At 40.5% G+C, this 12,895-nt stretch overlaps 1 protein-coding gene across 1 annotated transcript in view; it reads left to right on the top strand.

Annotated features, from left to right (window-relative positions):
* The window catches only part of LOC137989060 (microtubule-associated protein futsch-like), a 44,783-nt gene extending 32,535 nt beyond the window's left edge, over positions 1 to 12,248 (top strand). The window contains exons 23-29 of the mRNA XM_068834947.1: positions 2,493 to 2,714; positions 3,208 to 3,269; positions 4,485 to 4,552; positions 4,845 to 4,910; positions 5,511 to 5,632; positions 6,318 to 6,609; positions 11,326 to 12,248. Of these exons, the coding sequence (XP_068691048.1) occupies positions 2,493 to 2,714; positions 3,208 to 3,269; positions 4,485 to 4,552; positions 4,845 to 4,910; positions 5,511 to 5,632; positions 6,318 to 6,609; positions 11,326 to 11,500 (1,007 nt within the window). The 3' untranslated portion in view covers positions 11,501 to 12,248. The remainder of the gene's footprint in view (positions 1 to 2,492; positions 2,715 to 3,207; positions 3,270 to 4,484; positions 4,553 to 4,844; positions 4,911 to 5,510; positions 5,633 to 6,317; positions 6,610 to 11,325) is intronic.
* Positions 12,249 to 12,895: the final 647 nt, after the last annotated feature.

The following is a 12,895-nucleotide window of genomic DNA, read 5'->3' as shown; positions in this document are numbered from 1 at the left end:
AACTTAACACTATCGCAAGTCTTTCCAGATTATTCCATCTTCTTCACCTTGTAAAAGACGTGCGAACTATCCTGTAACTGGATCGGTACGAACGCTTTTAAAGTCAAAACGGAAAATGAAGGGTTCATTTTTATTTTCTCACGTTGTCGTTGAAACCTAAAATTTGGTGATTTCACGTTGTTGTTGTGTGGAGAACGGCAGAGAAATGCACGGAAACGCAGCAGGAGTATTTTGCCTTTTTTAACCAATAATATTCTCTTTTTGTGGCGTTGCCGTAGCCGTAGCTGTCGTCTTTGCTTAAACTCCCACTGCGCCATACCTACCGTCACAACTACTACCATTTAGTTATTTTGCAAGAAGCACAATAACTGAAAGGAGGTATTCCCAAAGAATACTTGTTTGTAAGTGCGAAATAGTTTTTGCGATTGTTAAGTTTGAATAAGCTTGGAATAAAAGCTTGGGGCCCGTTTTGTAGAAAGTCCCGTTAACGTACCGTGCCCGAAATATCAATTGTAAAACTTCAATCCGCCTTTTTTAGAAAGCTAGTTCTTAAAGTGCCACTACGACGAAAATGTTTGGTTTTTTCAACGTCAATGAAGTCAATATCAAAATAATACAATGCATTTAAATTTGGAACGATAGAAGGGAGATAAGTCGGGAAATAGCCAGCCAAAAACCGCTAAAAATCTATCCGCCATTACTCGGACGGCATTGGAGAAGCCTGCGATTATTTTGTAAGCGGTCTTCACGCAAGACTTGGCTCGTGACGTCATCGCTTCGTGGCGTTTGACAAAGCGAACAAGTCGATCAAGGAGTAGTGTATATAATATCACCAAAAAGCAACTCGGCAACTCGGCGATCTCTCACACCGCATAGATGGCATGAGAAATTAGCCGTGTTTATTTTGAGCGTTGCGGGTATGACGTCAGACTTCAGGCGATCCAGCTAGACCCAACCCTTTTCCTCGCGCACGGTCATTTGCCGTTCGAGTAATGGCGGACAGCGAAAACCGAAAAAACTACGTTACAATAATCATACTTTCCGTGGGAATTTTGAGATAAAAATTGGCATGATACCTATTTAGTACGTCTATTTTCAAAATCTAAAGAAAAAAAGACATGCAAAATTTTCATTGTAGTGGCACTTTAAGGTGATTCGCTTGAAAATGACGTACTGTCCAGATTTTTGTTTAACTTGGCGCAATTGATATTCATGTACTGGACATTAAAAAAATGCAATTAAAAAAAATGGGGTCACCGTGCTTGTTTTCGAGGTGCATGCCCTTTATTTTAAGTGTCTTTTAACTGAATTACGCAAGAAGCGTTCGAAACTTGAGCAACCCGCAAAAGCTACTGAATATTATTGAAAACTCGAGCTACTTGTTTGTCGGGGCAAAGATCTTTCAGTAAAGTGATTTCAAAAGCTACTGAATATTATTGAAAACTCGAGCTACTTGTTTGTCGGGGCTAAGATGTTTCGAGTAAAGTGATGTCAAATCGCTTCATCATACAAAGAAATGTAAGCAAATTGGATCGCTACATCATCACCTCACACTCAGTGTCTGGCTCCAAATGCAGTTTAGTGTCATTTATATGTAAATACTACAACTTCTACTATCCAACTTGTTTTTCCCCTAAAATATGTTTTCCGTATACCTATTACGAGTACATAACACCATTAAAAAGGATGGGGGATGGGCTCACCGTGCTCGTTCAGGAGAAAATAGCCATCCCTTGTCTGATTAAGCTTGGCGACAATGAAAATCCGCCATTTTATCAATGTACGCGAGCTTATGCGCGCGCCAATGACGCAAGAAATTATGCGAAGTAGGGTTGCGAAATGGAAAACCAAGGAATCACCTTAAACAGATTTACAAGACCCGAAGATACAACTGACTAATACGCCCGAAATGTTTCGGAACTTTCGAGAAACGGGCCCCAGGATACCACTTCGCACTGGTTCACATTCGTCCATAGACGATATCTGTTACCAGATACACCTTTTGTCATTGAAGTGTGATAACGACTGGAACAAAAGAACTCTTTGTTTCTACGGCCAATCAGGCTCTGAGCGGCACATTAATAGGAACAAAACTCGACAATGTCTACCCGGCTTTAATTAAAATATCTAATTTTATTGGATCCGTTCCATATGCTTCACCTGGATCTTTGTAAGGCTTCGTTCAATTGTTTTCTTTCTTTATCTATTGTGTTATCAATCAATCAATCATGCGTGGTCTTGCAAAATGAAGATTAACCCCAGCTTGATCCCTCCACTAAGCTTAAGCAAATCACAAACGTCGGTCTTCCGCTAGTCACAAATCCATGAAAATCTCCTTTTATTCTAAATTATTTCTTTTGGTACGTACGCGACAATTGTGGCTAACAGACAATTTGCCGTTAACGCGAACCCTTAACTCTACTATTTTCGCAAAGATTGAAAGATTTTTTCTTGGAATTTACGATTTGCCAATAGTTTTCTTTCTTATATAGGCAACTTAATCCAGCTAAATAACAGAACGGCCCAGCAGTCAAGACCCAAAACGACGGACTCCATACTTAGTACTACATCAAGTACAAACGAACATTCGTGGTTTCATCATGAAGATAATCCTTCAACCAATGAAACTGTCAAACAACAACCACGTGACTTTAAGAGTGCCGCTTCTTTGGTCCAAAGTAGCAAATGGGAACAAGTGACATCGGACAACGATGGTAAGTAAAGATCGACTTCTTCGATTCCCATAGATTCAATAGAAGGCGACTGGCTGTAGTTTGGCCCACAGCGTAACAATTTAGAGGAAGAAAATCAAGACCGTACACATCGCTGATGTCGCAAACTTCGTTTTATCAGTGAACGTTCAAAGAACTATCTTAATGCAAACTACATGTAGATTGTGACATCAATCCGGTGCCAATCTTTTTCTTTGCGTGACAATACATCACGTTAAACGTAAACTTTCCAATCTCTGAGAGCCTAGAGAAAAAATAATATATTTTGAACCTGAGTGCAGAGGGTTATTGCAAAGGCAAAGGTTTATGATGTGACACAGTACCTACTGTACGTACATCTTGAACTACACCTTTCAAAAATGCCTCGACAGACCATTTCACATCCAGATGCTTATAAATAACAAACAAAAGCGTACTAGTTCTGTTATCATCTCAAGCTCAATCAACAGCAGTTGATCTTGCGTTTCATTTTCAGAGGATTTTCTGGATGGTTACCGAGCCATGCAATCTGACATTATTTTTCAAGAACCGGAAAAGGTAGGTAACACTTAAGTCTTCTCCCCGTCCGCAGAAAAGGCAGTTCCAGTTCAGTAACGCTATGACGTCAAGTTAGTTTCTTGTAATTGGTCATTGGGCTCCCGCGGGAGTCTCATGTGTGGGAAATTCAATCTGAAAATAAATCGGTTTGTGAAAACTTCTGACAGGAATGTAGGGCTGTTTTTCGCTCCTAGTAATGCTAAGATGCAAAATTATACATTTTTGAAAGAACTTCGATCTTTTGGATTTAATTCAATACTGACGACAATCAACTCCATGTCATTGAATAAGGAATTGTATGAAATTGGGAAGACAAAATGACCCGTCAGTTCTATTGTTGTTCTGATGGACCTGTCTGGCAAAAGGGAAGCATCAAGGAAGCAAACATTTCTTATAAAATAGACATGAAAAATCCTACTTACGGCAACTTTTTACCTTAAATCATATGGAAAAGAATTGTTTTGAGGGAGAGCATCATAATCCTCTTGGTTGAAATAAATAGGAGATAGAATGGATTACATGCAGAACGTTTTGGAACAGTCGCTAATGGATAACAGGGAACTCAAGTCGATTTATTATCATAAGAGAGAAAGCCTTCGAAGCCATTTCAATTGTCGTTGCTTAAATATTCCAACAATACTGGCCAGCATGTTGGAGCGTTCAGTTGTTGCCAATACTTTCAAATTTTTAGTTCGAAGAATGCTGACCAAACATGTGATTGGCACATTTACCAGCGCTTTCGCTTAGCGGTGATAATGAACTTCGTCGCGATATTTTGGTGTTGTCTGAAGAATTCTTTTGTTAATAACCGGGACATTTAACAAGAAAATGATAATATCGAATTCCCTCACCCCCCCCCCCCCCCGCAAAAGAAAAAAATTATCTTAACCTCACAAACAGAATGACTCTGAGTAATGACGACCCTTATGTGGACAAGTTGTCAAAAACTTGAAGAACTTCTGACCAACTTTTTTCAAGATTGTCCAAAATGAATGCATTCCGTTTCGATATCTTGTCCTGTTTTGTTCATTTTGCTCTGCTCTGTTTTATTTACAGGCCATTTTAGTGTCGTGAGTATGCGTAAGATTGCGTGTGGTTAAGCCCCTCTAATTTGTATTCCCTTTGTTGGTTGTGCATATGCTTAATATCATACAAGTAAGAATCAGGCTTAAAGGTCTCTTGTGTTTGCCTAAGGGAGAAGTACACTGACTCAAGCGTTCCCTATCGTTGTTAATTCAGGACGATGTAAAAGACCTGTCCAGAGAATCAGCTGGATTTGAAAGGTAGAAATTGGTGAACGATACTACGTTATTTATCACCTGTATAGTTTGGTAAACGTTTTGAGATCGAAGTTAGCCATTTTGGAGATATTTATGGACGGAGGTTTTTTGTGCGCAAGTTAGGCGAAAGCATTTTTCGTTCATTAAAAGTTATCCCTAATTATCTTCAGTAAGGCTCAACATTTGCAAATTACAGCTTGAATATGCCACAAAAACGAACTTGACCTTCGAGCGTGCAAAGCGAAAAAAACTTGGCAATGCCATTGTGCCCATTAAGTGTGCTTCGTTTTCACAGTGACATTCCCGTGATAGGCACAAGTGACTACTATGGAGGAATTTGGCAAATCAAAGTGTTAGATAGGTGAGAGGCTTTGTATCTCCTGTACTTGATTTGGTTGATTTAAGTGGTCTCAGACAGGGGCCAAAGGTGGAATATTGTAGGACTCAAAGTATCCATCAAGAGTTGTGACCTTTGGCAGGATCACAACACTGGGAACTCCGTGCCCTGTAGTCGCTCTCAATGATGTTTGGGTTTTTAAACGCATCAAAGAGATTGAGAAAAGCCGTTGTATCGTTTCCCACGCCATAGTGTCCTTATCCGGGTACATTTGAGTTAGTGGCGTGGGTGGGGCTCCAACCTTCCTCCGTTTGAAAGCCCAGTACTTTTCACGGACTTCACGTCAACCTTCGTTTTCATGCCGATGTTTGACTGCCTTACAAATAAAGCATTCTTTGCGAATTATTTCTACCTTGCAAAGCAGTTTGTGACGTGTATCTCAAGCCTTGTGAATCTAGCGAAGTAAAAAAAAACATCAAGTTTGTTCCGTTATGGTGCAGAATACTGTTCTCTAATGATGATGAACTTTATTTTTGTTTTATTTGGGGACACTAAATTGGCTAATCATGGTGCACCTAATATCTATAAGACAAATAAAGTAAATTACTTTATCGTTTTATGCAGAGCTAGTCGGTTACAGCAACTGAGACAAGAACGGCAAAAGACCGCCAAAGAAAGAAGGCAAGCTCTTGAAAGCAAACAGAGAGAGAAGTGGAAAAATTCAAGCCATCTTGAATGTGCACAAGGTATCATGGATTGTGTTTTTATTTCCATCGTGATGTTTTTTCGAGCCGTTAAGTTAAGAGCATGTTACCAGATGGTTATTTTGAAAGATATGCTCAGAAGAGCCAAAATGTCTTGCCAAAGAGCAATATGTTTATCTCAAACACTACCAAGGACATCCCTGTCTCGGAAAAGGAGTCCATTTTTTTGGTGAAACGGATCCTATATTTTGTTTGGAAATGGAAATGGAATTTGTTTACCCACGGAACACCTTAAGAGCGCTCTGGAGCTCATTCAACATGCGTCAGTGCATTCCGGATCGAATTGGAATTTGGCAGTGTTGGTTTTTGAGGAGAGGGGAAAACCGGAGTACCTAGAGAAAAACCTCTGGGAACAAGGAGAGAATCAACAACAAACTCAACCCACGTTTGACGTCGGGACCGGGAATTGAACCAGGGCCACATTGGTGGGAGGAGAGTACTCTCACCACTGCGCCACCCCTGCTCCACAAATGATTAACAATATTCCAATTATTTTTTCTTGTACGTCCGCCATGTTATGTGCGTTGTCTTCCTGTTACTCCCATGCGTGTAATGACGTCATAACATGGCGGACGCTCTTCTGAGAAATGGCCGTTTCACCGATTAATTAATATTACCAAAAAAAATGCGTTCTGTAATCTTAGTTGTAATCTTGGTATTTCTACAGTTTCCAAATCTGAGTGGGTCATCGAGTTCATCACACCACCACCCACAACTTCTTCACGTAAAACCACACCTCTCCCCTCTTCGGATTTGATCCAAAACTGCCTCGTAAAGGAACGAGAATTTGCCAGTGAACGACCATACCGCCTTAGACTTAGCTCGGAATCCATTGAACGGAGACTAAACCCAGTGGCAAGGAACTTGATTAACCTGAAGACATCCGATCATCACGTGTCTGATGTTGTCAATGTGTTACCCAAGCCCCCACCGTCAGCCTCGATCCCAAGCAAGTGCAGGTAAGCCAATAGAAGTGTTCAGTTGTCATATCTTTTTTTTTCTGTATCTTTTAAAGCTATATAGACACCAGACTTGAAGTGGGTCGTGCCTCTGAGACAAGTATGCATGCATCACGCTTTTTGTCAGACTCAAACCGTGAAAGGGATTTATTCGAAGATCCTCTTCCCAAAAAAAGTAGATCATATATTTTGAAAGAAATCCAGGCGTACGCTTTTCTTCATTTGTATTGGCTTATTGTGCTCTCATTTGCAATGATCATTCTCTAAAGTTGTTACAATCCACTGTTTAAAGTATGTCTTTCGTATAAGGGATTTTTCCCTGACGTTATTGACATTTCGTTTCATTAACATACGAGTTTCCTCAGAGAAGCAGGGTTCTATCTAGGGTATTTGAGGAGTAGAACCCCCCCCCCCCCCCCCCAAATGCCCAGCTTCCCCCAAAAAATATTGATATCATTGCAGTATATAAGTAACTATATCGGAAAAATCATCCAGACGCGACGAGGTCAGTGCTCATGAAGTAAGTATTCCCTGTCTAAGGACACTACATGACAAGGAACATGGAGTATTACAAACTGCTGGCCTTAGAGCAGCCTCGGGTATTGTGCTGTACATTCTGTTTATGAGTTGAATAGCGACAGCATGGACAAATTTGTCACCAGAAAACCACGGAAGGGAGACTGATCTACACACGTCATCAGAATGTGATTTTGATTGTGCTGTGCAACCACCAGAAAAGGTTGCCACAACATCGAGTTCGACTAGCACAGGTCAACCAAAAAAAGACACGGACCATGTGAATCTGATTGGGCAGTAAAACCACCAGAAAAGATTGCAGTAACATCGAGTAGTAGCACGAATAACAAGCCGAACTACAAGAAGAATTTAACCTATGACGTTTCATGGAAGAAGAAACACTCTTGGATGAACTTTAATTCAACTTTGAAGGGTATGGTATGTACTGTTTGCGAGGTCTATGAGAAAGTACCTGTACAAGCTAAAGGTGCATGGGTTGGCAAATCACGAGAAAAGTGAATGGCATCTATCAGCAGTAGAGAGAAGGGCATTTTCTCAGTCTGCAGAAAAGCGTAGTGATGTTATAGAACTGATTGTAACAGCCAGCGAGGAAGAAAAGAAAGAAAACCGGAAAATGATGAAGAAGCTCATCCGATCACTGTATTTCCTTGTAAAACATCACATTCCCCACACCACTACCTTTGAAGGTCTCGTTACCTTGCAGAACGAAAATGGGGATATCACATTGAAAGCGCATACAGAAACATGCCCACGTAATGCAACCTATGAGTCATATTCCACAATAGTAGAACTTCTTACAAGCATCAGCAAGACTCTGGAAAACAGCCTCCTCGAAAGTTTGAAAGGAAGCGTCTATTACTCGATAATGGTAGACGAAAGCACCGCCATAGCCTCCTAGGAAGAACTGTCAGTGTGTGCACGTTGGCTACATCACAACAAGCCAGTGGAACACTTACTTGGTGTCATACAAGCTAAGGAAACTAATGCTGAAGCTATCGCTGGTTATATTTCTGATTTTTTGCCATCCAGAAGCATCACATTTGAGAAAATGCGTGAACTTGGTTTTGATGGTGCTAGCACCATGTCAGGTAACAGAACTGGTGTTCAGATACACCCGAGGTTGCATGCTCCAAGGGCTATTTACGTACACTGTCGTTGCCATCAACTGCAACTCGCTGCTGTAAATGCTGCGGGCGAACACGCGGAGGTAAATCGAGTCTTCGGTATACCATTAACAATTTGGAAAGCATTTTACTATTCACCCAAGAAAGCGGAAAAACTAAAGGCGATTCAGGCTGAGCTTCAGTGTCCTGAAGTCAAGATGCAGAGACCTAGCGATACTCGATGGTTAGCCTGTGAAAGGGCCGTGCGACTAAGTTTGTCAGCATTGGTGAGTACTTTCAAAGAGATTTATGCTGAGACAGGTGACGCAGAAGCACATGGGATTGCCATTCTCTCGACCAAATACAAGACTCTGGCTTGTATCTACATGCTCTGTGATGTACTGCATACTTTTGCGGCACTGCAAGCCAGCGTACCAGCAATGGTTTAGAGCACTACTAGACGGTTAATGGAGTTGAAGGAGACGTAAATACCTGCGCGTGGTTCAAGAATCATTCTTCAGTGTTCACTGATGATGCACAACTTGGAGCAAAGAACATTGTGGTCGCAGATGAAGAAAAGAACTTGTCTCTTCACAAGGTCTATCGTCGGTACGTGCAAAGTGTTGTTGATCACATTAATAAAAGGATGGAGTCTACAGATCTTATCTCTGCTATGGCTATTTTTGATCCACGACATCTCCCAACTGACGATAAATTGGCATACTATGACATAGAAAAGATAATTTCAGGGAGAAAAAGGCATCTCACAACCCGACATTAACGCTAAGGATACGGAATCAGAATGGAAGCTGTTTTTTGTGAGGTACAAAGACAGCACCTTACAACAAGTGCTCTCGACATTGATAGACAGTGGTAACTCTGACATTGCCACTGCTTTTCCGAACTTGGCAAAGGTAGCTGCGATTGTAAATGTATTACCGGTGACAACTGCCACTGTTAAACGTTCCTTCAGCGCCATGAAGCTAATTAAAACAAGGCTCGCGGTAGGCTCGGTGCGGATGCACTTGAATACACCATGCGCATTTGCATCAAAGGTCCTGACCAGTTGTCAGATGATGTCCTGGAGTCAGTGGTTGATCATTACAAAAGTTTAAAGAAGCGCAAACTGGCTTTGTAATTCAATTCAATTTCAATTCAACTTTTTAGAGAAGGAAAGTACATTTAGATCCTCAAGTTGATCAGGGAGATTTTCCAAAGATCAATTGACATGATTTGTTTACCAGTATTTGTTTTCACGTTCGATTAGACACATTGTCAGTTAACAGTCGCATCTACCGCGGTCAGTTTCTATTTACAGGTTTACAGTTATTTAGAATTTTGCAGTAGTTGCGAGCATTGGTAAGAAATGGAAAAGTTCCGTTGTTGAGTTTGTTTGTTTTATTCACGTACTGGCAAGTCAACGAGTATGTATAAATATTTTAATTAAATTAGACGTGTCGGGAAACTCTTCTGTTCACGTTAGCAAATATCTGAGCTAAGTGTAACATTGTCAGAGCTTGATCACGACTAAAAAATAAAATAAAATAAAATACCCCTGTAACAATTCTCAAAAATGTGTCTCAAAATGAACCAGATTGTATCTCAGCGCAAATTCATTTCAAAAAATTTCCGGGGGAACATGCCCCCGGACCCCCCTAGGAAGCTGTGGCCTGCGGCCACTCGGGACTTATCCCCCAAACAATAAATCCTACTTAGAACCTTGAGAGGGCATCATACTATTTACAAATTTACTTAAAACGTTAAAAGAACTTGTTAAAACTTAGTTTAAATCTCCAATTTTAAGCCTTTCATCTTTGATAACGAGCCAGTTATTAACCATCAAAAACTGATAAATTCTTGACTGGCAAAAGCTCTAATGATCCGATGCATTTCTTGTAACATTTCATTTTTTTTACAGCGTTCAAATTTTCCAGCGATAGCTCAATATGCGATGTACTTTCAATATTTAGTACTTTATCTTCGGATGATTGATTAGAAAACGAGAGCCTTATTCTAATGACGCAAAATTTCTCCTATATTTCATCATTCATTCACGTGTACCTTCTTACAACTAAAGCTCCGAGACAGCTAGATAGCTCAGGCAGAGGGTAGAGCAGTGCAGCGCAATCGCAAGTCGTTGAGCTCGTGTTACTCTTATTCCCGGATTTTTGTCAGGTTTCTTAGCAACTACTTATGTATATGTGCTCTCAACTGCTATAATCATTCTTGCTTAGTGTCATTACAACTACTTAATAATACCTCGTACATGGATGTCTCTTCTGTTAGATGATGCACGAATTGCGCAGTGGTGAGGGCACTTGCCTTCCACCATTGTGGCCCGTGGTTCGATTTCCAGACTCAACATCATATGTGGGTTGAGTTTGTTGGTTCTCTACTCTGCTCCGCGAGGTTTTTATCTGGGTACTTTGGTTTTCCCCTTTCCTCAAAAAACAACCTCTGACATGATTTGATTTCTGCCTAGTGTCCTCAATAGGCCATTTCCGAGTTCATGTCTGCCTCATCTTCAAAGCGAGTCTCAGTGCGAAGTTTTTCTTATGAAAATTAGTTTTTATGCCTTTGTGCACTTCGCACTTAGACTCGCTTTGAAGAGGAGGCAGACATGAACTCAGAAATGGCCTATTAGTTCCCTAGAGCTAAACACAGTTGACAAAAAACACAGTTGACAAAAAAAGTCCCGTTCGCTAACAAAATGATGACAGCAATCTCGCCTTATCGCACAAGGATTCCAGACCGTACAAATTCACGAACGACGTATTTTCACAAGTAACTGTCAACTTTTTTGTCCATTTTTACTCGTGAATTTGTGCGGTCTGGAACCCTTATGCGATATAAGGCGAGATTGCTGTCATCATTTTGTTAGCGAACGGGACTTTCGGTGTGATGCCCAAGGAGTTTGCAAAGCAGAAAGTTCTCTGGTGAGTTCCTTGGTCAGGATGAAACGAGCGTCGTAAGACTAACCACGAACAATGTACTTTCACAACTAAACACAGTGGACACTTAAATAAAGATCATTACTATGGACGCTCATCGAATCTTCTTCTGCTTTACGTTTTAGTCGCTATGTCCTTGTCGCACAACCAGACGACAGGCAGCCTCAGATACAGGCCACAATGATGGAAGAAACACTACTAATGGTTCGTTTTCCAAGAACAAGAATACGCAGAAAACGTCACAACAGTGCTACTTCACCGAAAGTACTTTCAAACCGCAAAGTCACAATAGAATCTTGAACATGAGATAAATATCTTGACGACGAGTTGGCCGGGGACGGATTTTGTTAGAAAACGAAAAAACACTAAGCTGTAGGGGCTGCTTGCGTGAAAAAAAAGTTCGTAGTACTGAGATGGTTAGTTTTCGTGTGGTTTACCTGCAGAAATTTATGTTAGGGTTGTAATTTATATGAATGGTAGAATGAAGCTACTGAAAGACCAGCCGCAACCATGCTGTTGTTGCTGTTTTTGTTTTTTTTCTTTTTTCATTTCCTCCTATGGACGTTTTGGGTGCATCTAGTTAACATGGTATCAGGATCTTTAGTTTCAGATTTGCCTATGTAAAGGAATCCAGGTGGCCCTTGGATTCCAGATCCTAGCCCATGGGATCCCGGATCCCGAGCCGTGGATTCCGGATTCCAAACTGAACGGTTCCACCGAAATGGATCCTTATGATTCCATCGAAATCCGTGGATTCTGGATTCCATTCAACCTTGAAATGGATTCCGGATTCCACGCTCTGGATTCCGGATTCTCAAGCTTCACATTTACTGCATTCCGGGTTCCTTCACACTGGGCGATTTATAATCATCTTTTCTGTGGGTACAATTCTTTAACTTCCCAATTAAATATTATATTGCATCCATGCTTAACAAGCCACTTGTCGCGATTAGCCCCTTTGGTTATTACATGTAGCCTTTACTCTAATTCACTTTTTGAATGTGTTCCGAGTAAGTGAGTGTAATTTAAAGAAAAAATCGTTGTTGGAAGCGCCCTAGCAAGGGAAACATGGAAACATTTTCAAGTTCTTCAGACAGAAGCTGTTTCTATTGTAGGACTATTGATTGTTTTCGCTTACAGGATTAGCGACCGCACAGTTTTGAAAAAAAGTCGTTGTTGTGATTTTTGTCCTTCGCAGGTGAAGTTTAATTTGATTTCTTTTTTCAACAAAAATTTATGCCAACAAAAATGCAATGCAAAAGAAAAGAAGAACTACACCCGCTTAGTTTTGAAATGCAATGTTAAATCCGCAATTTTCAATAACAGACCAAATCGGCCAACTCAATGTTGTTCCCAGTTTAAACCCTTTAAATGTGAATGCAAATACAATGCACCAAGAATCTTAACCCTGGGAGATTGAATTTCGTACAACATTGAGGTAGCCGATTTGGTCTATTAACCCAATTTCACGTAACTCGTTTTCGTGAACATGATGAATCACCTGGCTTCAAGGTAAGGTAAGGTAAGGTAACTTTATTTAAAGTCGCAAACTTATGGAGAGGTTGCCCAATCTCCCGAGCCAATGGCTCATGTTAAAAACGCACGACTATTTACAATACCATAATTAATTACTATTTACATATAAAAAATAAAAATTCTAGAAGAATCCAGAACTATATTAAAAGATAATTTGAA

The sequence above is a fragment of the Montipora foliosa genome, unplaced genomic scaffold (assembly GCF_036669935.1).
Source record: "Montipora foliosa isolate CH-2021 unplaced genomic scaffold, ASM3666993v2 scaffold_438, whole genome shotgun sequence".
NCBI classification, from domain to species: domain Eukaryota; kingdom Metazoa; phylum Cnidaria; class Anthozoa; order Scleractinia; family Acroporidae; genus Montipora; species Montipora foliosa.
This window is presented reverse-complemented; position numbering and strand designations above follow the sequence as displayed.